General features: G+C 41.2%; 2 protein-coding genes across 2 annotated transcripts in view; one reads left to right on the plus strand and one right to left on the minus strand.

Annotated features, from left to right (window-relative positions):
* The first annotated feature begins 583 nt into the window (after positions 1 to 583).
* On the plus strand, positions 584 to 11,837 carry LOC104627851 (lanosterol 14-alpha demethylase). Its single transcript, XM_010296233.1, has 9 exons — positions 584 to 676; positions 1,682 to 1,858; positions 6,523 to 6,649; positions 7,908 to 8,082; positions 8,260 to 8,379; positions 8,826 to 9,021; positions 9,615 to 9,710; positions 10,643 to 10,811; positions 11,483 to 11,837. Exons 2-9 carry the CDS (start codon positions 1,706 to 1,708, stop codon positions 11,659 to 11,661), a joined length of 1,215 nt encoding a protein of 404 aa, XP_010294535.1. The 5' UTR covers positions 584 to 676; positions 1,682 to 1,705; the 3' UTR covers positions 11,662 to 11,837.
* Positions 11,838 to 13,274: 1,437 nt separating this feature from the next.
* Positions 13,275 to 23,990, minus strand: part of AKAP9 (A kinase (PRKA) anchor protein 9) — an 87,527-nt gene continuing 76,811 nt past the window's right edge. The window contains exons 40-48 of the mRNA XM_010296234.1: positions 21,085 to 21,290; positions 20,080 to 20,188; positions 18,910 to 19,095; positions 18,155 to 18,355; positions 17,528 to 17,760; positions 16,445 to 16,530; positions 15,537 to 15,657; positions 14,199 to 14,338; positions 13,275 to 13,513 (exon numbers count right to left, since the gene is read on the minus strand). Of these exons, the coding sequence (XP_010294536.1) occupies positions 13,470 to 13,513; positions 14,199 to 14,338; positions 15,537 to 15,657; positions 16,445 to 16,530; positions 17,528 to 17,760; positions 18,155 to 18,355; positions 18,910 to 19,095; positions 20,080 to 20,188; positions 21,085 to 21,290 (1,326 nt within the window). The 3' untranslated portion in view covers positions 13,275 to 13,469. The remainder of the gene's footprint in view (positions 13,514 to 14,198; positions 14,339 to 15,536; positions 15,658 to 16,444; positions 16,531 to 17,527; positions 17,761 to 18,154; positions 18,356 to 18,909; positions 19,096 to 20,079; positions 20,189 to 21,084; positions 21,291 to 23,990) is intronic.

The following is a 23,990-nucleotide window of genomic DNA, read 5'->3' on the forward strand; positions in this document are numbered from 1 at the left end:
CTTCAGGGTGCGGAGGGACGGGTGAGGGGAGCAGCGGCGCACTCACCGCCGGAGAGCCCTTGGGGAGCGCGGGGAGGTGAGCGGTAGAACCTGGCGAGCGAGGAGCGTTCCCAGCACCTCCCCGGGGACGGTGTCTTGTCCCTTCGCCCCGCCTCCTGGTAACACAGGAGCAGAGGCGCTTAGGTTTTGTAGCGGCAAAGGCCCTGCCCGGTGCTGTTTCATCAGTGCAGCTGAAAAGAAGTCTCCCACGTACGTACGAAACTCGTTGCTAAACTGAGCTGATGCTTTTGGGGGTCTGCTTAGCAAATCGTCAGCACTGTTTTGTTTGTGGCTGCCTTCTTTCTAGTTGCAGTGTCAGCAAGATTCTTAATCGTGTTCACTTTATTTTAACCTCTGCTGCTTTTAAATGTGGCTGTTACTCTATTTCAAAAAATAATCATTTGTCCAAGGTTGGCCTTTTCACAAAAAAGTTTAGAGAAAATATGTCTAAAGCCTCTTCTAAGTTTAGTTTTATGTAAATGGCCGTGATCTTGTTACTCTCTGAAGATAATTCAACATTTATTTTTTTCTTTCTCAGAAATACCCACCTTATATTTCTTCAAGCATCCCTTTCCTTGGACATGCAATCTCATTTGGAAAAAGTCCCATTGAATTTTTGGAAAAAGCTTATGACAAGGTATGTTTTCACCCATGACTAGCTGAGAATATGCTAAAATATTTTTCTGTATCCATTAAGTTCTCTATCTGGAGCCTGTTTAAAAGCAGTTCGTTGTTGTTTACCACCTCGAATCTGGAATGGAGTGTGCAGGGCAGGCTCTGGTTTCTTAGCTCTTGCTACATACATTGCTATGTACAAAGAGAAATATTTTTTTCTGAGATATACGGACATATTTTTTTAAATCTGAATCACAAGAGGTATTTGGATAATGCTCATAGTTGAATCACAAGTTAATTATAAAGCCATTTTCATGATGCTCTTTCTTCCCTTAATGGGGAACTTCTGTTCTCACTCTTCACTAATCTGTGTCCTGGTGGGAATGTAGCTCACCACCTCTGTAGACAATTTGATGAATTCGAAGGCCCTCTCCAATGTTAAAAGGGCTGGTGTATAAAACCTCAGTAGGTTTTATACTATAACAGCCCAAAAGAAATGGACTAAGGCAGTAGAGCCTTAATTCCAATCAAATAAGATTTATTGATCTGTTTCACGTTGTCTAAAACAAAAGCTTAAATCTTAGCTTGGTTAGCTTAAAGAAAGCCAAATTTAGTATGTGAAGATCTGCTGGAGATGCCCTTTAAACTTTAAAAGCTTGTCTGCTCTTAATTACTTATGCATAACTCCAAATCCACAATTTTGTAGACAGTGTTTGTAGATTACTGAAAGCTGTATGTGCAGTATCTCCCTGCGAGTTCTCGTACTGCAACTTGTCTTTTATTTACATATTTAAAACTAAATGGTTTTAAAATGTGCAAGATCATGTATGTTCATTATAACATTAGATATCAGTAAGTATTTTGAGAACAGAATTTAAATTCGTTTAAAATATTTGTATCTTTATTAAGTCTCTAGACATTTCTTAGGAGAGTAAGTGATCTATGGAAGACTGTACATAAAGAGATACGGATTTAATGATTTATGTTCTTCTTATTTAAAATAAACCTTTTTTTTTTTCTCTCTTAGTATGGACCTGTATTCAGTTTCACTATGGTTGGCAAGACCTTCACATACTTACTGGGTAGCGATGCTGCTGCTCTACTCTTCAATAGTAAAAATGAAGATTTGAATGCAGAGGATGTATACTCTCGGTTAACTACACCAGTTTTTGGCAAGGGAGTTGCTTATGATGTTCCTAATACAGTATGTATTTTAAATATAAGATGAGTAGAAAAGTAGCATAATTTAAATTCTGAGTAGGCAGCCCTGTGCTCTTGGCTCTGTGTGATGGGGTTCTGCATTCATATGCGATTCTGGCAGCGAGGCGTAATGCAGTTGGTAAATTGTCTCAGTTGGATGGTGAAGACTGAGCATGTTTAGGCTGCTTTATTTACCACCTGGCCATTTGTCAGTCTGGATGCTAGTTATTTTTCTTGAAACCATCCAATCCCACCACAGAGGAAAAACTAAGAAGTGAGTCCCTTTTTTGTTCACTTAACAGCATGCCACTGACTGCAGTTTACTTTTCCTTTACAAGCAACTTTAGGTCTTCCTTCTGAGAGAGCTTTAAGAGAGATAATTTTTCATTTATGCCATGCCAAATCTAGATAACGGGAGTATTAATTTGATAGTTTCCACCACAAGGTTTTTCTTGCTCGGACAAAAATCAATCTGTATATATTTGCAAAATACAGTCTGCATGAGTCTGGAAGTGCAGAAGCTGTGGCATTGGTTCTGAGCTAGGTGTTGGCTTATTTCTTGTTTGTGCATGTTCTTTGTCATAATAGACTCTTAAACTGCAGAAGCCAACTTTTCTGTGGTCACACCTGCTCCACTGGGACTCTGTGTTCAGTGCGTGTTGAGACTGGCAGCCTTTGTACAACAGAGTAGTCTGGTGGCAGAAACAGCATTGTCATATACTTTATTTTTGAATTTTCAGTAGTGGCTTAATTTTGTTTGTATAGATACCAATCATTTGACTGGTCATAGCTTCTGTGGCCATCAGGAGTTTTCCTCCTTACCATGGCTTTTCATTCTCCCCTGCCAAAAGTACTTGCAGTGGTTGTTGCCCTCTTAGTTATGTGGGGCAGTAATCACTAGTCTCTTTTCCTCTACACTGGCATTTTGCAGTGATCCACAAAGTATGTACGTTGTTCTTACCCCATTCTTTTGGAAATCTCATATACAACTGACTACCAACAGCTTGCCACTTTGTAAATAAGTAAAGAACTTAGTTGTTTCCTGCTTTGTCGGGAGGTGTTAAATTGTGGATAGACGGCGTCACAAAGTTGGGAGGAGGATTGTTTAGTTGTTTGGGTGCTGGGTTTTTTTGCACTTGACAGATTTGTGTAGCTCCTCACATCCCTTTGTGAATGATACCGGCAGGACTGCAGCCTGGATAGCAAGTAAGAGGCCGTTTCTTGTGTGCTAGGAGACCTCTTCCACAAATGGGGCCTTTCTAACAGACTTTTTCCTACCAGTTCCAACAGTTGGAGGCCTTCCTCAAAAAGTCAGGGATGGAATCGGGGATCCCTTTTGGGGCTGATAGAGTGTAGAGGGTATATGATTCTCTGCAATACATCTTTCATGTTCTTCTCTAGTATAGAGTAGTTTCAGAAAAGTGTCTATGAATCAGACAGAGCCTGCTAAGTTGGACAGATTTTCACTGTGTTCTGCTTGTTCTTTGGATTCTGACTGTCATGGGATGTCTGCTTGAAAATGGAAGGTCCTGATTTGTCTCTTAATTCTGTGAAAGTTCATCCACTTGTTGTTACAGCTGTTTTGACTTCTGCTTTCACACTCTACAGTTCATGGATGGATTTGAATGTCTTCAGTCAAGAGCTAGTTCTTCAGTGGGATCTAATCTCATCCTTCAGAAGTTTTGTAGAACTTTCTAAAAGCTTCTTAGAAATGGGCATTTCGTACAACTGTGTTCTTCAGGGATATAGGGATGATTAAGGCCTACCTCACTGGCCCACCATATACTGTTTTTTTTTCTGAAATAGAGTCTTTTTCTAGAGTTACCCTAGTTTTTTCTCTAGCCTGTCTGCTTTAGTCAAGAGATTAATCTTTTCATATTACTCAGTAAGCCTCGGGCATCTGTGGATAAGTCTACTTCATTCATACCTTTGTTACTAGAAGGACTTCTTCCTTTTTATCTGTGCCAATTTGGGTTCCTCAGAAAATCACCTGGGCTGCTTTTCTCCCACAGCTAGGAGGTGCAGGGACTTCGTTCTTGACGTACACTGATTACCTCTAGTTGTGCATTTCCCTATATGAAGCTAGTGAGGTAGCATGTCTGGTTTTGGACAGAATGCTGGTTTTTCACATAGTGCTACCACCACAATTTCATTTCAGACATAGAATTATAGAATCGCGTGGGTTAGAAGGGGACCTTTAAAGGCCATTTAGTCCAACCTCACTGCAATGAGCAGGGACATCTTCAGCTAGAGCAGGTTGCTCAGAGCCCTGTCCAACCTGACCTGGAATGTTTCCAGGGATGGGGCAGCTACCACTTCTCTGGGCAACCTGTGCCAGTGTTTCTCCACCCTCAGCATCAAAAATTTCTTTCTTAGATCTAGTCTAAATCTGTCCTCTTAGTTTAAAACCATTACCCCTTGTCCTGTCGCAGCAGGCCCTGCTAAAAAGTCTGTCCCCGTCTTAAAAGCCTCCTCTAAGTACTGGAAGGCTGCAGTAAAGTCTCCCCGGAGCCTTCTCTTCTCCAGGCTGAACAACCCCAACTCTCTCAGCCTGTCCTCACAGGAGAGGTGTTCCATCCCTCTGATCATTTTTGTGGCCCTCCTCTGGACCCTCTCCAAAAGGTCCAGGTCTTTCCTGTGCCGAGGGCTCCGGAGCTGGACACAGGACTCCAGGTGGGGTCTCACCAGAGCAGAGTAGAGGGGCAGAATCCCCTCCCTCGACCTCCTAGCCACGCTGCTTTGAATGCAGCCCAGGATGTGGTTGGCCTTCTGGGCTGCGAGCGCACATTGCTGGCTGATGTCCAGCTTTTCATCCACCAGTCCCCCCAAGTCGTTCTCGGCAGGGCTGCTCTCAGTCCCTTCATCCCCCAGCCTGTATTGATGCTGGGGGTTGTCCCGACCCAGGTGCAGGACCCTGCACTTGGCCTTGTTGAACCTCATGAGGTTCACATGGGCCCATTCGTCGAGCTTGTCCAGGTCGCTCTGGATGTCATCCTGTCCTTCAGGCCTGTCAACTGCCCTACTCAGCTTGGTGTCACCTGCAAACTTGCTGAGGGTGCACTCGATCCCACTGTCTATGTCATTGATGAAGATACTAAAGAGTACGGGTCCCAGAATGGACCGCTGAGGGACACCACTTGTCACCAGTCTCCATCTGGACACTGAGCTGTTGACCATTACCCTCTGGATGCAGCCATCCAACCAATTCTTCATCCACCCAGCAGTCCACCCATCAAATCCATCTCTCTCCGATTTAGAGAGAAGGATGTTGTGGGGACCATGTCAAAGGCCTTACAGAAGTCCAGATAGATGACAGCCATAGCATCTACTGGGAAGGTATTTAGAGACCTGTTCAAACTTTCAGTGGCATTCCACCATTGAGGGATCATCCAGAACTTACTTTTGAGGCTCCCTTCTCTCTGCTCAAGCTGCTAAAACTCTCTTATCAGTCTGATGGTGCCTTTTAGTCATGTGTTTAAAAGAACTACCCCTTACTCTTCAAAAGGAAGAAGTTACTTCTTTACCTGTAATTCTGGTAATTTTTAATATGCATAGTTTATATGTCAACTCATTATTCACTCTCTGTCTCCTCCCTCCAAGCCTCTTGCAGATAGTTTTGTGTTAAGAAGAGCTGAAATGGCAGATGATGAGTTCACTCCTGTGTGCCATTCCTGTCTGCACCAAGCTGGAGCTGGAGTTGGAGTTGGGCTAGCATGCTGCAAGGGAAAATGTGCTTGTCTGTCTGCTCTGTGCCATGTGTACCCTCTGACAGGCTGCTGGAGTCCCCACTGCATTCTAAAAAAAGAGAAGTTTCTAGGAAGTAACCTTCTTATGCCTTTTAAAGTATAGCAGAGCCCTTCATGGGAAGATAAGTTTTGGTGTGTTGCTCATGGTGTGGTGCAGATCTATAGGGCAGATGCCCTAATTCATAATTAGGGCTTAAAATTCATTGAATAATTTTCTGAGTAGGTGTCCTGTAAATCCACTGAACGGTTCTCTCATAGTGGGCTTTTTACCAGTAGGTTGGTTAGCTATGAGTCTATACTAAGAAGAGGAAGAGGTGAGAAGGACGTGAAGCTTACCATTTTCCTGGGAAGCAGTTTGCTTCCTCCTTCTGTGTCTGACTTCTGGGCAGTGAGATCAGAGGCCCTTGTAAAAGAAAGGTGCATCTTTAGACCAGAGGTAAGGTATTGGTGCATGATGGAAGACAGATGCTCTGGGGGAGACAAAGCAAGGAGGCCACCTAACAGCGAACACAGACCGGATCCAGGCTTTGTAAGGACAGGTCTGATTACGTTTGTCATTGTGTGTCTAAAGTGCATTCCATATTTCAATCTTGAATGCTTCTTCTATCTTCAGGGATAAAGTTTAATGAAGATGCTAAAATTAATTTTTGTTTTGGTACTGCAAAAGAGAGCAATGTAGTTCCCTTGAGCTAGGGTTTTACTTGGATGTTACTAAACTTGCTAGGAAAACAAAGAAGGTGAAAACCAGAATATTTGCTTATTATTTGAGTATCTGTTGTACCCTGCAGTCCTAATCATAATCTCTTTTTACTTCTGTATGTTCTTATAGTGTTATATCTATATAACAATAGATAATAAGTTGTTAATTACATTAATATGATGATCCTTGTACTGATTGCTTTTTCTGTCTTGGTTCCTCTAGGTATTTTTGGAACAGAAGAAGATGCTCAAAACTGGGCTAAATATTGCCCAGTTTAAACAGCATGTATCTGTGATTGAAGAAGAAACAAAGGAGTATTTCAAAGCATGGGGAGAGAGTGGAGAAAAAAGTAAGCAAGATCAGATGCATTTTTCCTCCAATCTTCCGGGAAGGAATTAAGGCCAATGCAGTATGTTTTTGTAAATGATGTACTGCAATGTTAAAGAAATTAAAAAAGACATAGGTAAAACTGTACTGAACGTCAGAAGAAACATGCCAAATACAGATTTTGTTTAATCACATTTAAGGCTATTGGGGAATAAAGCTGCTCAGACAATCATGGAAAGGAGTGAAGGACTATCTTACTATTGCTTTCTTAGTTGGCTTATAGAGAGCGTACCTGTTGCCTGGCCGAATCATGCTTTTTTGCACAGTATGAATCAGATCAGCGTAACCTCTTAGAACCATACAATAGTTTGAGTTGGAAGGGACCTTTAAAGGTCATCTAGTCCAACCCCCCTGCAATGAGCAGGGACATCTTCAACTAGATCAGCTTGCTGTGAGCTCTGTCCAGCCTGACCTTGAATGTTTCCAGGGATGGGGCACTTCTTAGTCCCTGGGAAAAGATACTGCTCTGACTTCCCAGAGCCTGTGTCAGAGATCTTAGCTCAGGGATTTTCTACACTGAAAAACTGCATCCTTGAAGCGGATAGGGTTAGATTAGTGATCTAAGTGGAATTCTTCTTTTATTCCTCACCTATCTTTCCCAACTAGCCTGCTAGACATAGCCCATTGCCGTTGTTGCAAGCCCACAATGGCATAAGTGTCAGAAATATTGTTTATTTTAACGTGTATATATAAACATGTAAATATATAATTTTAATATAATACTAATGTATTTTAATAAATTTATTATTTTATAAGCACATAATTTTATTCTATAAACTGTGCTTAATGTTATGATAATATATAATTTTATATTTAAATGTATGTTATTATAGAAAAATAATTCGGAAAGCAACAAAACTTATCTGGTTTTGTGTGGATTTGTATGAATTCTTTTATATTCACTAAGGATTGAACTTCTACTGCATGGCTTACTTTGGAAGGATTACTAGCTCTCCTAGAAAAATTTCTCGGAAGAAATTACTTAGAAAAAAGTTATTGAAATCAGCGATCTAATTAAAAAGTTGAAGAGAGACCTGATAGACACCCAGAAACTTAAAATTAGATGCTTCATTCTCCTTGTAAAACAGTCTAAAACTATTTAAAATTATTAATGTGTCCAGTTACGTATTTTTCTTTTCTATAGAATAAAGAATAAGCTGTAAAGCATAATATCTTGCCTGAAATGTATCCTCAGTAACAATTTACACCTCTTTCCTCAGACCTGTTTGAAGCCCTTTCAGAACTGATCATTTTGACAGCAAGTCATTGCTTACATGGGAAAGAAATAAGAAGCTTACTGAACGAGAAGGTTGCTCAGCTGTACGCTGATTTGGATGGGGGTTTTACTCACGCTGCCTGGCTTCTGCCAGGTTGGCTACCTCTGCCAAGCTTCAGGTACCAGAAATAACAGATGAAGCAACTTCAGCATTTTATATAAATGTCATTGTTGTTTGGATTCTCCCCACCCCATTTCTTGTTTGTAAGCTACTCTAGATGTCTCAATAAATCCTCATCAGCATTTTATGTGTTACTTTTTTATAAAGTTGCTAATAGAAGTGTTTTGAATCACAGACGTCGAGATCGAGCGCACAAGGAAATAAAGAATATTTTCTACAAGGTTATCCAGAAGCGTCGAAAGTCTGAGGAAAAGGAAGATGACATGCTCCAAACTCTACTTGATGCTTCATACAAGTAAGTAAAGGGTTGGAAGACTTGTCATTTATAGATGTTTTACTTCAGCTTTGAGCTCTTCAGTTAAAACGTATCTACCGAAAAATAAGATATATGCCCTCATGATTCTGAACTGGTTTTGTTGCCAGCAATTGGTACTAGCCGTATTCTTAAAAATAGCCTAAAAACTCTACTTCTAAGTGGCTATTTAGATTTCTGAGATTTTCATCAGTGGTCACAAGGTTGCTTCCTTTCTCTTTGCTGGCTGTTCAGTAATGATTTTCTTTTAAGGCTCCTAGAGTCTCTTCCCCTTCTGTTCCCCCTTCTCCCTACACCTAGATCTTTAGCTGCTCCATTTAGAGTAGGCAATGAAAGAGGAGGAAGTAGTACATAAGAGGAATATGTAAATACTGCTGTAACTGGAAACCCGATCAAATGAAGCTCTAATGTAACACCCTTCAACCTAGGGATGGGCGTCCGCTGACGGACGATGAAGTTGCGGGAATGCTTATTGGGTTGCTGCTGGCGGGGCAGCACACATCCTCGACCACCAGTGCCTGGCTTGGCTTCTTCATAGCCAGAGACAAGTCAATACAGGAACGGTGCTATGCAGAACAAAAAGCAGTTTGTGGGGATGACTTGCCACCGTTAACTTACGACCAGGTTTGTATGTTACATTATTCCTCAGGTGACTGAGAGCAGAATTTGGCACAGGATTAGATGCTTATTAAAAAAAAAAAAAACCAAACCCAAACAAATGTGAAATATAGTCATATGCTTTGTGCTAGGATAATAATGTGGCACAGTCACTCTGTGATAACACTCTTTGCCAATATATCTTCTCTCCAAGTAAATTTTCAGCTTGCTACTGTTCTTTTAATCAGTGTTGATTAAGGAAATTACAATTCCTATAATTTCTATTTAAGAAATGATAGTTCTGTAGAGGAGGAAGATCCTCCTGTAGAGGAGGAAAGGGATGCAGTGTGACCTTGTTCTTTAATTAGGCATCAGAAAACACTCATGAGACAGATTAGTAAGAAACTAGATGTAACTGATTGCACTGGTCAGAGATTTTTTTCCTTCTCGTTTGAATCAAATGGAAAAAAAATTTATTAGGGTAGCTAATGAAGTACATGTAAATATGAGCTGCTTACTCTGATTATTTTTTAAAATTTGTTTTTAAATGGTACAAAATACCATTGTGTTGAATAAACTTGGCTACATTTTGATATATCATTTTCTCTATGTATTTTCAGCTCAAGGATCTCAGTTTGCTGGATCGCTGTCTAAAAGAAACTTTAAGGCTTAGACCTCCTATAATGACCATGATGAGAATGGCCAAAACTCCCCAGGTGAGTACACTGGTTGGAGCTCACTTCATGTCAGTAGAGCAGGGCTGGAAACAGCCTGGTGGGGACTGTTCCTGTTGGCAGAAGGAAAAAGGCGAGTGACCAGCATTTGCTGGCAGGGATGAAAGCTGATGGCGTCCTGGGTTCTGTCAGTGGAAGCGTAGCCAGTGTTGATTGAGGAAAGCAAATACCTTGAACGTGATGGTTGTTACCTTCATCTGGAATTATTTGTGTCCAGTTCTGGACCCCTCTGGCCCCCAGCAATCAGGATGTTGAAGAGGTGAAGCAAGCAGAGGGCCACCAAGATGGCATGCGGCTGCAGCACTTCTCCTGGGGGAGAGGCTGAGGGAACAGGGTTTGTTGAGCCTGGAGAAGGGAAGGCTCTGAGAGGATCTAGTAACAGCCACTTGCAGTCTTACTCTGCAAAACTGACCCTTTCTTTTAGCTATTGGTCAACTTTCAGCTTAAATCTTCCTCAATTTAAAGATGACTGGGTTTTTTTTTGTTTGCCAGGTATTTTTAATATCTATCTATCTTGGAAAAATGTGGCTTGCATTTAATACAATACAAGCTAGGTAAATCTGAAAGAAAACTTTCTGTTTGTACAAATAAGATAGAAAGTCAAATAATTTTTAAAAAGAATGTCCTTCCCATGACAAATGCTATCAACAAATTTTAAGTTAATTTGTTTTTTAAAAACTCCTGTAGAACTGCCAGCTTTGTTAAAGCAGCTGAAAGGTTCCTGCAACTACTTGAACATTGTGCCCTGTACCATTAAAACAATAAGGTATTAGGCTGCATTAATTTTAAATGGGCTTAACCAAAAATGTCTTTTGAAATTCAAGCTTCATGATGTGGCACTTCAGGTAACACTTTAAAAAGAAAAATGGATAAATTGCTGTCATGTGTGTGGGGTCTTGTCTCTTGTTTTGTAGACTGTTGCTGGATATAATATTCCCCCCGGCCATCAGGTCTGTGTCTCTCCCACTGTTAACCACAGACTCAGAGACTCCTGGAAAGATGCTCTCGACTTCCAGCCTGACCGGTATCTCCAAGATAACCCAGCCGCTGGGGAGAAATTTGCGTATGTTCCGTTTGGCGCTGGTGAGTAAGAAAAGGCAGAGCCTTCCTGCATGCTTGTGTGCTGAAGTGGCTCATGCTGGGCCTCTCGTACAGCACCTCCCTGCGGTGCAGCATCTGAGGATATATTTTTTTCTTTCTATTGCTGCCTGAAAGTTTTCTTACTGTGAAAGTGCAGTTAAAAGAATGAAGTCGATAGTTTTGCATTAGTAGTAGCTGTGTATCATTTGGAGTGGCAACCAAAACAAATTTTTAGGATTAGCACGTGTGATATTTGACTCGAACCTTTTTAAGTCAAGGTAAAAACCTGGTAATACAAAGTCAGCTTAAGGCAGAGCAAAAATCTGCATAGAGTCATAACTGCTGAAACTGTTTGCAGATATCACCACAATACATGGTTGCAGTTGATGCCTTTTCTCAATGTTGCAAACGCTTCTCCGGCAATACACAAATCATTGCCTTATGGTGAGGGCAGAACAACTCAATCTCATCCAAATTGGTCTGTTTTATGCAGTGACAGCTTATCTAAACAAGACTGTGATGGAGTTACATAAAGCTGTAGTGTAGCAACAGACCCCCACATTGTTTAGAAAGAAGCAACTATGGTCTGCATAAAATCTTTAAAGTTAGCTTGTTGTCAAAGGTGATTTAATAACTAAGTGTTCTCTAACTGCTTTTTATGTCTTTCCTTCTAGGCCGTCATCGCTGCATTGGAGAAAACTTTGCTTATGTTCAGATTAAGACTATTTGGTCTACTTTGCTTCGTTTGTATGAATTTGATCTCGTCAATGACTACTTTCCAACTATAAATTATACAACAATGATACACACACCTAATAATCCTGTTATCAGATATAAGAGGAGGTCACTGTAAATTCTGGAGCTAAAACCTTACTTATTTAAGTTGTGTAAACTAACAGACTTTTGAATGAAATTGTGACAAAATGAGTGGCAAATGGAAACTGTTGTACCTACTGTTAGGAATGCAACAATCTACCAAATGCAAAGTCTTTGCATCTGTTTTGTTTGCCCACACCATTTAATGCTGCTGTGTATAATTGCTTGTTCTCCAAATTTCTCATTGCATTTTTAAAGAAAAAGTGTCTTTTCTATTGGTGTAACACTTTCAAAGTGCGTGCCAACTCTTGGAAGAAATAAGTAATTTCTATGAATGGAACTTGCTGCTTTTGAAAAACAACAGAAGATCACTTTTCCCCAGGTAACAAGAGCTGCGTACCTTACCTCTGTATCCATCTACAGTAAATCCATCAGGGACGAGGCACTGAGGGCCAGTGTTCTTGGTGATGCCCTACCTTTGGCATCTGTGACTCTGTTCTGAGCAAGCTAGGTATGGTCTTGGCCGATTCTTGGAAGTGCCCACATGCTTCTTTAAAAACATGTTACTGTACAGCTGAGCAGTAGGCAAGCTACACAATGTTCCCAGAGAAGCCTTTTCTGAGAATAAATGATTTAAATGTCTAACTTGAAGCAGTTGTAAAATGCTTAAGTTCAGAAAGCAGCAAGTAATTTTCTAAAAAACTCTGGAAGCCTGATAGAAGTGTGAAAGTAACAATATGATGATATAAACAGCATTCATTTTGTAAATAACATGTTTGTGAATTTGTGACCATTTTATAAAGTGAAATAGCTGAACGTTGTCCCCCTTTGTACTGACTCATGCAGGACTGTTAAATGGTGTTTGGTTCAAGAGTGGTGATAAACAGTAATGAGCTCTGGCTCACAGGACCTTTGAATTAAATTTGCAAACAAACCTCCCGTGCAAATTTTCTGTGCTCAACCCCGTCAATTCTGAAGAGCTTTTCTAAGGGAATTTGTAATAAACTCCCTCCTTTCTTTCTTGTACATATGAAGTTGGTCACGCAGAGAGCTTCCACAGGGCTTTGCCCCATCTTCCTTGTTCTAAATGGGGGTGGAGCTGTTATAAAACCTTGTCTTTGTATCGGTCACAGCAGTGGGGGGAGTGCAGTATCTTCCAGCCGCCCAAGATATGACCAGGGTCTTCAGAAACCGAGCCTGGACCTGTCCTCTCTGTAGTAGCAGTGTTTTGGAATCTAAACAGTAAAGCTGCAGCACCACAAGTAGGAGGGGTGCAGGTAGGAGCAACCTTTTCCATGCAAGTAAGGGAGCAGTTGAACACTTAAAAGCATGAAGTCGTCTTTATTTCAGTACTTCGACAAAATACCCATAAAATTCAAAACTTCTACCATTACAAAAATAGGTCTCTACTAGTGATATTTTCTGTCTGCGCTGCCAGTAGCAAATATTACGAGTTGTGTAACTTCAGTAGCCTTGCCAGAAAAAGTGCAAGTAAATGTTGCCGGATGTAGCTTGATTTCATTAATACACAAGTTTGATCACCCTTTTGATAAATACACACTTCATAAGTTAATCATTTAAATTAGCATTCCACAAATATACATGTAATTTAATGGTGGAGGGATGTGTTTGTTTTTGTCTTTTTTTTTTCATGAACACAAAATGCCTATATACATAAACCCCAGTCTGCATGGGTGTGCCAGGATGGAACTGTAAACCATTGTATAGCTGGTTCATATTGGTCCCACAATATACACATTATACAAAAGCACAGAAAGAGCACAGATTTACCGAAGGCAATCCATTACCCTTGCTGCCCATGACGGCGGTGTTGGAAGGGTATCATTATCTTCTCATACCCACGTGCAACTGAGTGTATGAAGTCGAACCTGTAAGATGGAGAATTTCATCAAGGTTACTGGGAATGAGAAGGTGAGAATTCACCAATGATGTGTTATTCTGCTGAAGAATCGTGAAAGACTTTACATGGGAAATCTTTTAAGGACAAAACTTCAACATAAAATCCACCCATTTGAGGAAGTAAGACTAACACAGTAACAGCAAAAATCATCCCCACATCAAGTTTGATAAATTAAGTCCCATTGCTCTGACAAGGTTCTTGATGTATTCCTTCGGTAGCACAAAAATCACCATCACCTATGGGACAAAAAGGCTGTAACTTCTCTAATAAAAGTGGTAGGAGAAGAAATTCCCCTTGTACTCCCACACCCCAATCTTCTGGGTACATTTTTCTTCATCTAGCTTAAAGTCTTAATAAGATGCCAACTGAATCCTTGCTGCACATTTATTAGAAATCAGGGAAAGTTAAAGTGTTACCAATAAACTCAGAATCTGTAATTAAAGCACACTTGTATGTCTCCCTGCAAAGAACTTTACAATGTTCTTTTAAATAAGGTTTTTGCTACAGCTCAGAATAGCCTCTTGTTTAGGGCTGAAAATGCCTAAAATCAGTGATGTTTGTTATACATCTCGGAGAACCAGCACGCACTTTCTGACTTGGAACTGTGCCTTGTGCTGCCCAGGAGTCATGAGGAGGACTGCCCGAGCCCTTACCGGACTGCACACTGCCAAGTCGCCTCTGTAGTGTCTCCAGTCGATGGATGTAATCGGTTAGAGCTCTTTCGGGATCATAGTTCTGCAGTTGAGAACAGGCGAAGGAGACTGGGTTTAAATCGGCGTGCACACCGTGGAACCTAGGGGCAAAAGAACACAGATGTTTTTAAAAAGTAAAATTTCAAATAAACTGAAAGTATTGGAGGACACAGCAAAATAAAGTAAGTAGGGATGCCTTACTGACTGCATGTCTCCTGACTTGCCCTTGTGGCAGCCAGCACATCATACCCAATTAACCTCTCTGCCATTTACTGCCCAAGCCATCATACTGCAGGCCCCAGAGACACCACTTTTCCCAGTTGCCCTTGGTTTCTACTGCACCTGATTTATTGCTGCATTTTTTGGGGACAAAGACTGACCAGCAAATTCCTACTGAGACTGCCACAGAAGCCGTGGTAGATTCAAGTCTGCTTTTCTACTAAGCTTGTGGGAACAAGGACATGGCCATCTTTACAGGATTCTGTCTCTCTTTGTTACTCTCTATAAGTAAAAGTGGCTAAAATAGATTAAACATCTTTTCCATGTAAGCTGTTATGGTTGCCACAAACTAAGCTTACAAATGTTGAGATGCTTTATATAAAAACAAAGATCCAAAATGGCAAGAATCTGATATTCAGTAAAGCTCAGAGACCACAACTCTCTATGAAGTCATTAAAGGTGGATGGCACTCTGAAAAAACATGCCTTTGGTGAAAAATACCTGTTTTCATTGGCATCTGATTCACTGATACCTCTGGTATCACAGCTTACTACAGCCACCCAAAGGGTTTAATCAAGAACAAGTAGCAGAGCTACCAAGCGGCTTCCAGCCACAAGGCTGCGGAAATACCTCCCAGCCCCCAGTAGCCAGATGACTCTCCCCAGCCCCAGCAAGTGGCCCCACTTTTCCCTGGCCCTGCTCTTCCCTTCCTTCAGCGGAGGGCAACCTGGGCAGCCCCTCCCACCACACCCAGCTGCCCACCAGAAAGGTGGACAAGCAGCAGAGGTTTGCTTAGTCACAAAGCCTAGACGCTACAGAGGTAGGTAAACGTAGCTCCATCCATTCATCTGCCACCGGTTCCAAGAACATGACATAAATCAGACAGCAGAAGTCTGCAAGCTTTGGCCTTGACCAGGTGGTGAGCAAACACACACTGAAGACCTGAGATGAAATTTTTTATGTATCCTTACAAAAAAAGTAAAAATCTTATAGCATCAGAGATTACAAACCTTAGCAGTAAGCACTGATGCATTCATTTCGTTGAACAGTGTTCTAAAATAAATCTAAAATAAAACGTACTTATGTTGAAAGTTTACAGGAGATCTAGGAGACTCCATGTCTGACCTGGATCTATAGGAATGCCTTTGTTCTCCATAAAGATCCATGCCACCAGAGAATGAATCAGGCCGTAACTCATTACCTAGAAATACAAAAAGCAATGTCTTGAAAACGAAAACCTTTTGCCCTTTACTGGGAATTGCAAATGCAATTTTTCTGTTTGCTTATCACAAAAACAATGTTTAACAAATGTAGACCCCTTTCAGACTGTTTCAGAGAAAACCAGAGGTGAAACCGTAGCCTCACTGATGTCAGTGAGAAAACTCTTACAGACTGAACAGAACAGGGGTTTAGTGCAGACCTAGATAGTCAGCAATTAATAAAAAAGCTTCTGATTGTCCTTAGGCTCCTCCCAAAAAGCAAACAGAAAACCAGATTTCCCAAACTTTAAGCTATAACAAAAGAATGAAATGTTTTCATTCTGAGCAAAAGACCAGGGAGGGCTGGTCAACAGGCTCTGTCGCCAGTGTGGGGGACCTGCAGTTGCAATGATTCCTTTGTCCGTCCCTGACCTCAGCACCCCCTCTCAGAGCTGGGGGTGCAGATCTCTTAAGAGAAACCCAATGATGCAGCTAGAATTGCTTTCACAAACACACTCCATAGGGAAAGTTGCTATATTTTTTAAAATCCCACCCACAATGGAGCAAAACAAGATCAAAGAGACAGCAAATAGATTAGTGTCTGTGCTGAGCATGGAAACTCTCAGAAACCTGAGAAATAGGTTAATCCAAGCAATTACAGCAAAAGGAAGGAGGAACAGCACCTCATTCATTCCACATGAGGAAAACACAAATTGAAAACCATCTCCATTAAGCAGTGGTGTGACTTGTGAATACCATTTTTTCAGTCATTACTGAATTAGGATTTACCTGTGTTCTGGCTAAAGACATCCCTATTGATACTTAGGATACCAGAACCCGTAACTCTGTGCCATCGACGAACCAGGAACTTCATTCTGCATTTCAAATTAAAAAAAAAAAAAAAAAAATTTCACGATATACAAAACAGTCTGCTAAGAATAATGTGCTGCTTGTATTCTAGAAGGCATATGAATTTCTTGAACACCAAGCAAAATTAATGGATGGGCATCTAAAACCTGAAGATCAAGTAGAAAACATTGTTATACATGTCCGTAAGAAAAAAAGCTTTTGTCCAAATCTGCTTTCAGATTCACCTCTGCAATTCCAGTGATTCCAGAGGTGCTGCAGAAGTCCAAGTGGACAGCAAATGCCTCAAGCACCTAAGTAACAGGGCAGCAGCATTTTAAAATCATCCTAAATAGACTTTTTGCCCTGTTGCATTCCCAAAATTGTAACCACAGAGCGCTGTGAGTAAAAGCCTCACTTACAACAGGTATATGAATAGTTCCCTGAATTTATACTACACACAAGGCTCAGCTCAATAGAAAGCAGGAGTGCTTGGGGGTTCAAACCCTTGTGAAGAAGGTTTGCTAGCAACATGGCAGTACTATGCAGTAATAACCTTCACTTGTTCTTCTGCATCTATCCCTATTCATCCTCAGTCTGAGACCTAAAGTCTTGTGAATTCAAAGGACTACCCAGATGAACAAAACTAGTTCATAAATCTGTATTATACTAACACGTAAGAATTTAACCTTTAAAGGAAATTAAGTTGCAGAAAATACCTTTGTAAATAAATGCATACCCTAGAATTGATAGTAATCTTTTTTTTCCTAATATTATGGACTTTATCTAATACACTCACGTCTTTGATTATCAAATACAGAGCCAGTTTCAACTGCTTATTCCTATTACAGATTTTACCTATCCTCTGCTCAACTTGTCACCCTACACAGTATCCACTATATTCACGACTAGCAAAAATGTACAGTTTAAACAGGATGGAACATTAAAAGTTCTAGTGAGAGCTAGAAGAGTATATATTAAACTGCACACTCATATCAGTTCGAAATCTAACTTCCTCCAGTTTACCTTGAAATGGCGATGGACACTCTGACTGCAGAGCGAAATCTTGTAAAACCCTTTGAATGATGTGTGATCATTTCGAGGTCTGTGTAGGAAGGCTGTCCACCCATTCGTGCAATGAGGGCCAGCGTGGCTTCTTCACACTCCTGGAATCCGCCTAGTAACAGCAGCAAATATTTTTTCTGATATATGAGAGCTTTCCGAAAGCTCTCTGCTCGTAGGTATTTGCCATAAATTCTCTACAACAAGAAAAAAAAAAAAGGCCCCATAAACTCAAGAATTTTTACAGTCCCGAGACTTTTGACATCATTACTCCTACAACACTTCTGTGATTACTCGTTTCTTGCTATCATGGTGAAGACTGCACTACTGCTTACCCTTGCTGAATGTAGCTTCATAATCTGATGATTACCCGAGCAGCAAGAAATAGAGCACACACAAAAGGACAACATAGGTGCTTACATATCATTCTTGGGGAAAAAAACTAAGAGTCAGGTATCTGAGGATGAAAATTTTAAAACTGAATTACTATCTGTTTACTTAGAATAAGCAGAGTGAACACAATGAAAATAGGCCTAAATCAAAATGAAAAAAGCAGCTGTAGTTAGTGTGCAGACAACAACGTCTTCTTACCCTTAAAACAGCATTTTCAGAATCTGATCCCAGTTCTCTGAGGAAAGCTTCGCTCCTGAGCTCTGCTCTCAGCTTGGAGAGTTCTGCATCAGCTTGCTTCAAAGATTTCTGCAGTGAGAGCTTTTCTCTGTTCCAGATTTCCTTCTCAGAGGCAACAAGAGTATCAATATTAACTCCAACATCCGATGAGTGCCTAGAAGACTGAAGATGAAAGAAACCAAACTTGAACCACACAGTTTGGAAAAGCTTGAGCTGTGTCATTCTAGTCATTGGTTTGGTGGAGAGCACATAAAATTACTGAGAGAAGAACTACCCACTAATTGGATTTGAGGCTACCCTTGCATCCTGACACCTCAGGGAGTGAGTTTAGGAGCCTGATCAATGTCCTAAAAAATACAGTTTCTCCAACAACCCCCCCCTCATTGGATCATACTAGCTTGATGATCTTGAAGCTATCTGGGTCTATTTGCTACTCATCACGGTGATGAGATAGAAATCAAAAAGAGAAGCATGTGGAATTTAAAAGGAAAGAGCAGTTAACAAAAGGAAGCTGGGTAAAATCACAAAGTATAGAGTAAACAGAGTGAGTCGAGATATACTGACCACAGGACAAGAGTAAGTCACACCCATTTACTCTGCAGAGGGAAACTAAGACAGACAGATAGCTTGATCACTCCCACTTAAGTGACCAGGACAAAGAATTATGCTTTTATGCCTATATACACATCATTATAACAGCACCACTGAAGACATACATAATCTCCAGAAGGTTGTCTGTGCTGGTATCTTCTCAGTTCTTCCTCCAGTTTCATAACAGCATTCCTCAAATTATTCTTTTCTTCACTCAGTCTGCTGACAAAGCCCGTCAGCTCAGCATTTTGTCTCAGCAGCCTCTCAGTCAATGAGCTAGATGGAGTCCCTGGTGGTAGCATTAACTTCAGCTGAAAGGAAGAAAGAAAACCAAACACAAACTTTATTAGATCCAAGTTGCCAACTTGAAAATAACTGGCTTACAGTGAAAAACTTCTGTAGATAGTGACAACAACTTCGTAATAACTTATATAAAGTGTATATAAGTGTACATGTGATCTGTTTGAAGACGTCCCTGCTCATTGCACAAGGTTTGGACTAGATGACCTTTAAAGGTCCCTTCCAACACAAACTATTCTATGATTCTATGTAAACTATAGATTAATGCAACTTTCTCTTCTATGCTTATCCTGTAGATCACAGCAGAGTATTTTCACGCAAGCTCGAGTATTTTCACGCAAGCTCCACTGTACCAGCTATAACAATTTGCAAAGCTTTTCTGCTACGTTTAGATGTATCTAACTCAGAGGAAAAGAAAAGTCCCAAAGCTTTTTTCAAGTCATGTTGAAAACACTTGCTTAAAATGCAGGTAAGGACCTAGTCAAGCTCAGTTAAACTCAAATATTGCTGAAGTCTTCGTAACAGATTACCTCATTTCATTTTACACACAGGTGCCACATTACTCAACCTTTGACTGCCTTTCCTTTGGTAAATATAGGACAGTTTAAATAAATGTGTTGTATCAACACAACACGGTAAATATTAAATGTTGATTTTAATATCGGGAAGTAGTGAGCAAAGTTTCCTCAGTTACAGAAACACTGCTGAAAGGAAAATGTATTTTCTTAAAGAAAAAGTCATGAGATTAAAAATTTTATACTTAAACTGGAAAAGTTGTAATTTTTAAGTTGAAAATTCACCTTTAAGGTAACTGAAAAAATAAAAGGAATGGGGTTTTTACACTTCACCAACTCCAAATCAGCACACTCACTGGAGCAGGTTTTCCTCTATGAAGTACAGATCTGGATAACTACAGACTTAACAACTCCTTCCTGGTTTCTGCTTGCATCTCATAATCCAAAAGCTCCCACAAAGTTACAACATTGCACTCTCACCTCTTCCAGATAGGACAATCCGGGTAGTTTTTGCAGTTCTGAAAGAACTTCTTCAATAGCATCTTGTATTGCAATGAAGTCTTGATCATCTGCTGTTTCAAACTGTAATCTGAAACAGAAGTGACAGTTTCAACAGCAGGTATAGCCTGACACCACGAGACAGACTGACAGGACTTTCCATTGATCCATACACACTGGAACTTCAGCATAGCTCCTGGAGGCATGGCAACATTTTCAAGACTGCTCAGTGGTTCTAAATTAAATTGGCTCAATTTTATAAAGAATTTGCATAGAATAGTTTCCACTAATTTTGAGAAAAGGATTTTCTATGTGAAACACATTTAGAACTGTGGTTCTGCTTCCCACAAATTTGTTAAATCTGTGTGAGCAAAATCTTAGGAAGTTTTCAAGGTACAATGCATTCCATTTTGCCCAAATGTTTCAGAATAAATACTCAGTATTAAATCACCATCACAGCAAAATAAAAACAGATTCAAACCTCCCATGAACCTGGTACCATGCTTTTTTTTTCTTTTCTTAAGGAGATAGTAACCCGAGAAAATAAGAATCACTTGACTATAAAATATTAATTTCTTCCGGGGTAGGGGCAGGGGAGGAGCAAGGGAAGTGAACCATAGTAACAATCCCTATACTCATCCCCTTATACAGTGAATTTTTTAATTAAAAATTTTAATTAAAATTTTAATTTAAAAATTGCTTAAAAATTATCTTCCACTTACACTCCATACTCCAAATAAGCTTTATTACTTTGCAGAGAAAAAATACAAATTTGCTGTAACTTATAAAGGACCGTATTAATCATGTAGGATTTAGAGCAGCACTTGATACTCTGTGATCAGCATATCTCAAGTAATGGCACATACTATAAAACTAGAACAACCCCAAAATTAGTTAGGCCTGCAGTCTGTGAATTATGATTAAAATCCAGTATATTAGCTTGCTGGTTGCTATTAACAAAACCAAGTAGCTGAAGACTGGCCTAACCTGCTAGCAGCTTTCCGAGCCAACTTCTTCAGCTTTGGAGATGTGTTTTGCAGCTTTTGCCTGACATTTTCCAGAATTTCAGTAGCAGCAGAGAGATCTCCTCCTCCCGTCAGTGTGGGGTAGGTTGATTCATTTGTCTCGGCTCCTTCCATTTTTTGCTGGAGAACCCAATTTCTTGTTCTGTCATTGGGTGTATCCCAGGTGGTCTGTACATAAATATATACTTATATATATATAGAATGCCTGTTACAGTGCTTTAAAATGGAAACATTTGATTCTGAAACACACTCAGAAATTGAAGAACGAACAATTCTGACACAGTAATGTAGTGTGACTACACTACTGTTGTAGTGTACCAGTAAACTATTATTTGTGAATGGTATAGTGCGATGCCTTTCTTGCCTAAGATCTAGCAACACACAGCTACAGTGCGAATCCATTCAACAAACTCAGTCAACAGGACGCCACTCGGCCTTCCTGTTTGTTCCGCCAGCAGCTCCTTTACCAGTTGTGCATGGCATTTGGGGAACTGCACCCAAGTGTTTTGGTGTCCAGTTCATAGTCAGAGGAACAGGACTGGAAAAGCCCACCATCATCATGGAAGTCAGCTCCCAGTCACAGCCAACCATACCAGTGATGCTTCCACAAGCGAAGAAATCCACTGAACATGTGCTCCTCACCCTCACTACCAGCCCCCTGACATTGGCCATGGAAGAACTGCTAGCCCTCCCAAGGAAACCTAAGTCTACGGTTGTGCCTTTGGATATTTGACCATGGTGTGGTACCAATGAGAAAAAAAGCACAGCGTTGCAAATGTGTATTGGGTTTGCATGGCAAGGTTTTGGTAGCAGGGGGCCTACAGCGCTGGCTTCCATGAGAAGCTGCTAGAAGCCTCCCCTGTGTCAGACAGAGTCAATGCCAGCCGGCTCCAAGATGGACACACCACTGGCCAAGGCCGAGCCCATCAGCAACAGTGGTAGCACCTCTGGGATAACATATTTAAGAAGGGGGAAAAGTTGCTGTGCAACAGCAACTGCAGCCAGAGAGAGGCATGAGAATAAGTGAGAGTAACAGCAGACACCCAGGTCAGCGAAGAAGGAGAGGGAGGAAGGGTTGGAGCAGAGATTCCCCTGCATTCATGATGAAGACCATGCTGAGGCAGGCTGTCCCCCTGCACCCCATGGACCTCTACGGCGGAGCAGATATCCACCTGCAGCCCGGGGAAGACCCCATGCCAGAGCAGGTGGATGTCTGAAGCAGGTTGTGACCCCGTGGGAAGCCCATGCTGGAGCAGGGTCCTGGCAGGACCTGTGGAGAGAGGAGCCCAGGTTGGAGCAGGGTTGCTGGCAGGACTTGTGACCCCGCAGGGGACCCACGCTGGAGCAGCCTGTTCCTGAAGGACGGCACTCGTGGAAGGAACCCAGGCTGGAGCAGTTCGTGGGAAGGGCTCATTTTGGAGAAGTTCGTGGAGGACTGTCTCCCGTGGGAGGGACCCAACACTGGAGCAGGGGAAGGGTGTGAGGATTCCTCTCCCTGAGGAGGAAGGACCAGCAGAAACATTGTGTGATAAACTGACCACAACCTCCATTCCCCGTCCCCCTGCACAACTGGCAGGGAGGAGGTGGTAGAGAAATCGGGAGCAAAGTTGAGCCCAGGATGAAGGGAGGGGTGGGAGGAAGATGTTTGAAGATTCGGTTTTTATTATCCTACTCTGATTTGATTGTTAATAAATGAAATTAATTTTCCCCAAGTCGAGTCTGTTTTGCCTGTGACGATAAATTCTGAGTGATCTCTCCCTGTCCTTATCTCAACCCACGAGCCTTTCGTTAGATTTTCTCTGCCCTGTGCAATTGAGGAGGGAAGTGACAGGGCAGCTTTGGTGGGCACCTGTTATCCAGCCAGGGTCAAACCACCAGAAAATGTCAGAGGAAGCAGCAGGAGATTCATTATTTGAAACTCCAGGCAGATCCTGGAAAGCAGACCATACTGTCCGCTGCAAAGGAGAGGAAAAAGCCCCAATGGCCACTGCCAACCCAATCCAAGGGAAGACTCTTTGTTGACTACAGTGCTGGCAGTTACCTCTGAGCAGAAGAGCAAGGTGCACAAGCTGAGCCTGGCAGTAAGGCTGATAATATCACAGTTATCAGAACACTCAACATCCTGCCTCTAGCTGTGGGTAGTTCCAGTGCTTCAGAAGATTAAAAACTGTAGCCAAATTGGACAGAGAAAAATTTCCTTCCTGCTGCTGTCTGTCCTCCACAGACAGACAGAGAGCTGCCAAAAAGCATGGAATGATAGGCAAACACATGGTCAGCAGAGAGCCAAGTCTCCTGTCAACCCTCTCTTGGACTATCCACAAATCACCCACTCAGCAACACTTCCCTCTTACAGGGAAGTTTCTAAACAGTTTTAAAAGTTATTTTAAAATAATTTTAAAACTTCCCAAACCTTTTATGAAACACAAAAATTTACAGGCACTAAGTTTACAGTGTTTCCAACTTTCACTCATCTAAAAATTATGCTAAATTCTGAAATTAATCTTCTACCTTGATTCCTTCCTTTTACTTTGTTTCCTAACAGACACATATTCACGTATATGCTTGTTTAATTACTTAATTAATTACGGAATTTGTTGGGAAATCACTTTTAAATGTTTCAAAGACCACTTCCAGTTTCTGAACTAAAGATTAAGAGTACTGACCTGGAGCATTCCTGAGTAGAAATAGCTCATTCCTGCAACTGGGTGCAGGTGATATTCTTCTCCTATACTGAGACGCGAAGTGTGTCTATACATTCAGATGCATTTCTCCTGCTCATGCTCCTCCTTACACAGCTCTACAGCTTCATTCTCAGAGGATGTGTGTGAATAGTTTTAGGTAGCAAAACTGGAATGCTTTCTCTTTCCC

Source organism: Phaethon lepturus, unplaced genomic scaffold, assembly GCF_000687285.1.
Source record: "Phaethon lepturus isolate BGI_N335 unplaced genomic scaffold, ASM68728v1 scaffold361, whole genome shotgun sequence".
Classification (NCBI taxonomy): domain Eukaryota; kingdom Metazoa; phylum Chordata; class Aves; order Phaethontiformes; family Phaethontidae; genus Phaethon; species Phaethon lepturus.

Excerpts from the sequence above, each read along its gene's own strand:
- LOC104627851 (XM_010296233.1), top strand. The coding sequence starts at position 1,706 with ATGGTTGGCAAGACCTTCACATACTTACTGGGTAGCGATGCTGCTGCT. Across the intron at positions 1,859-6,522 it reads CTTATGATGTTCCTAATACA|GTATTTTTGGAACAGAAGAA; the intron begins GTATGTATTTTA and ends TGGTTCCTCTAG. Across the intron at positions 8,380-8,825 it reads CTACTTGATGCTTCATACAA|GGATGGGCGTCCGCTGACGG; the intron begins GTAAGTAAAGGG and ends CCTTCAACCTAG.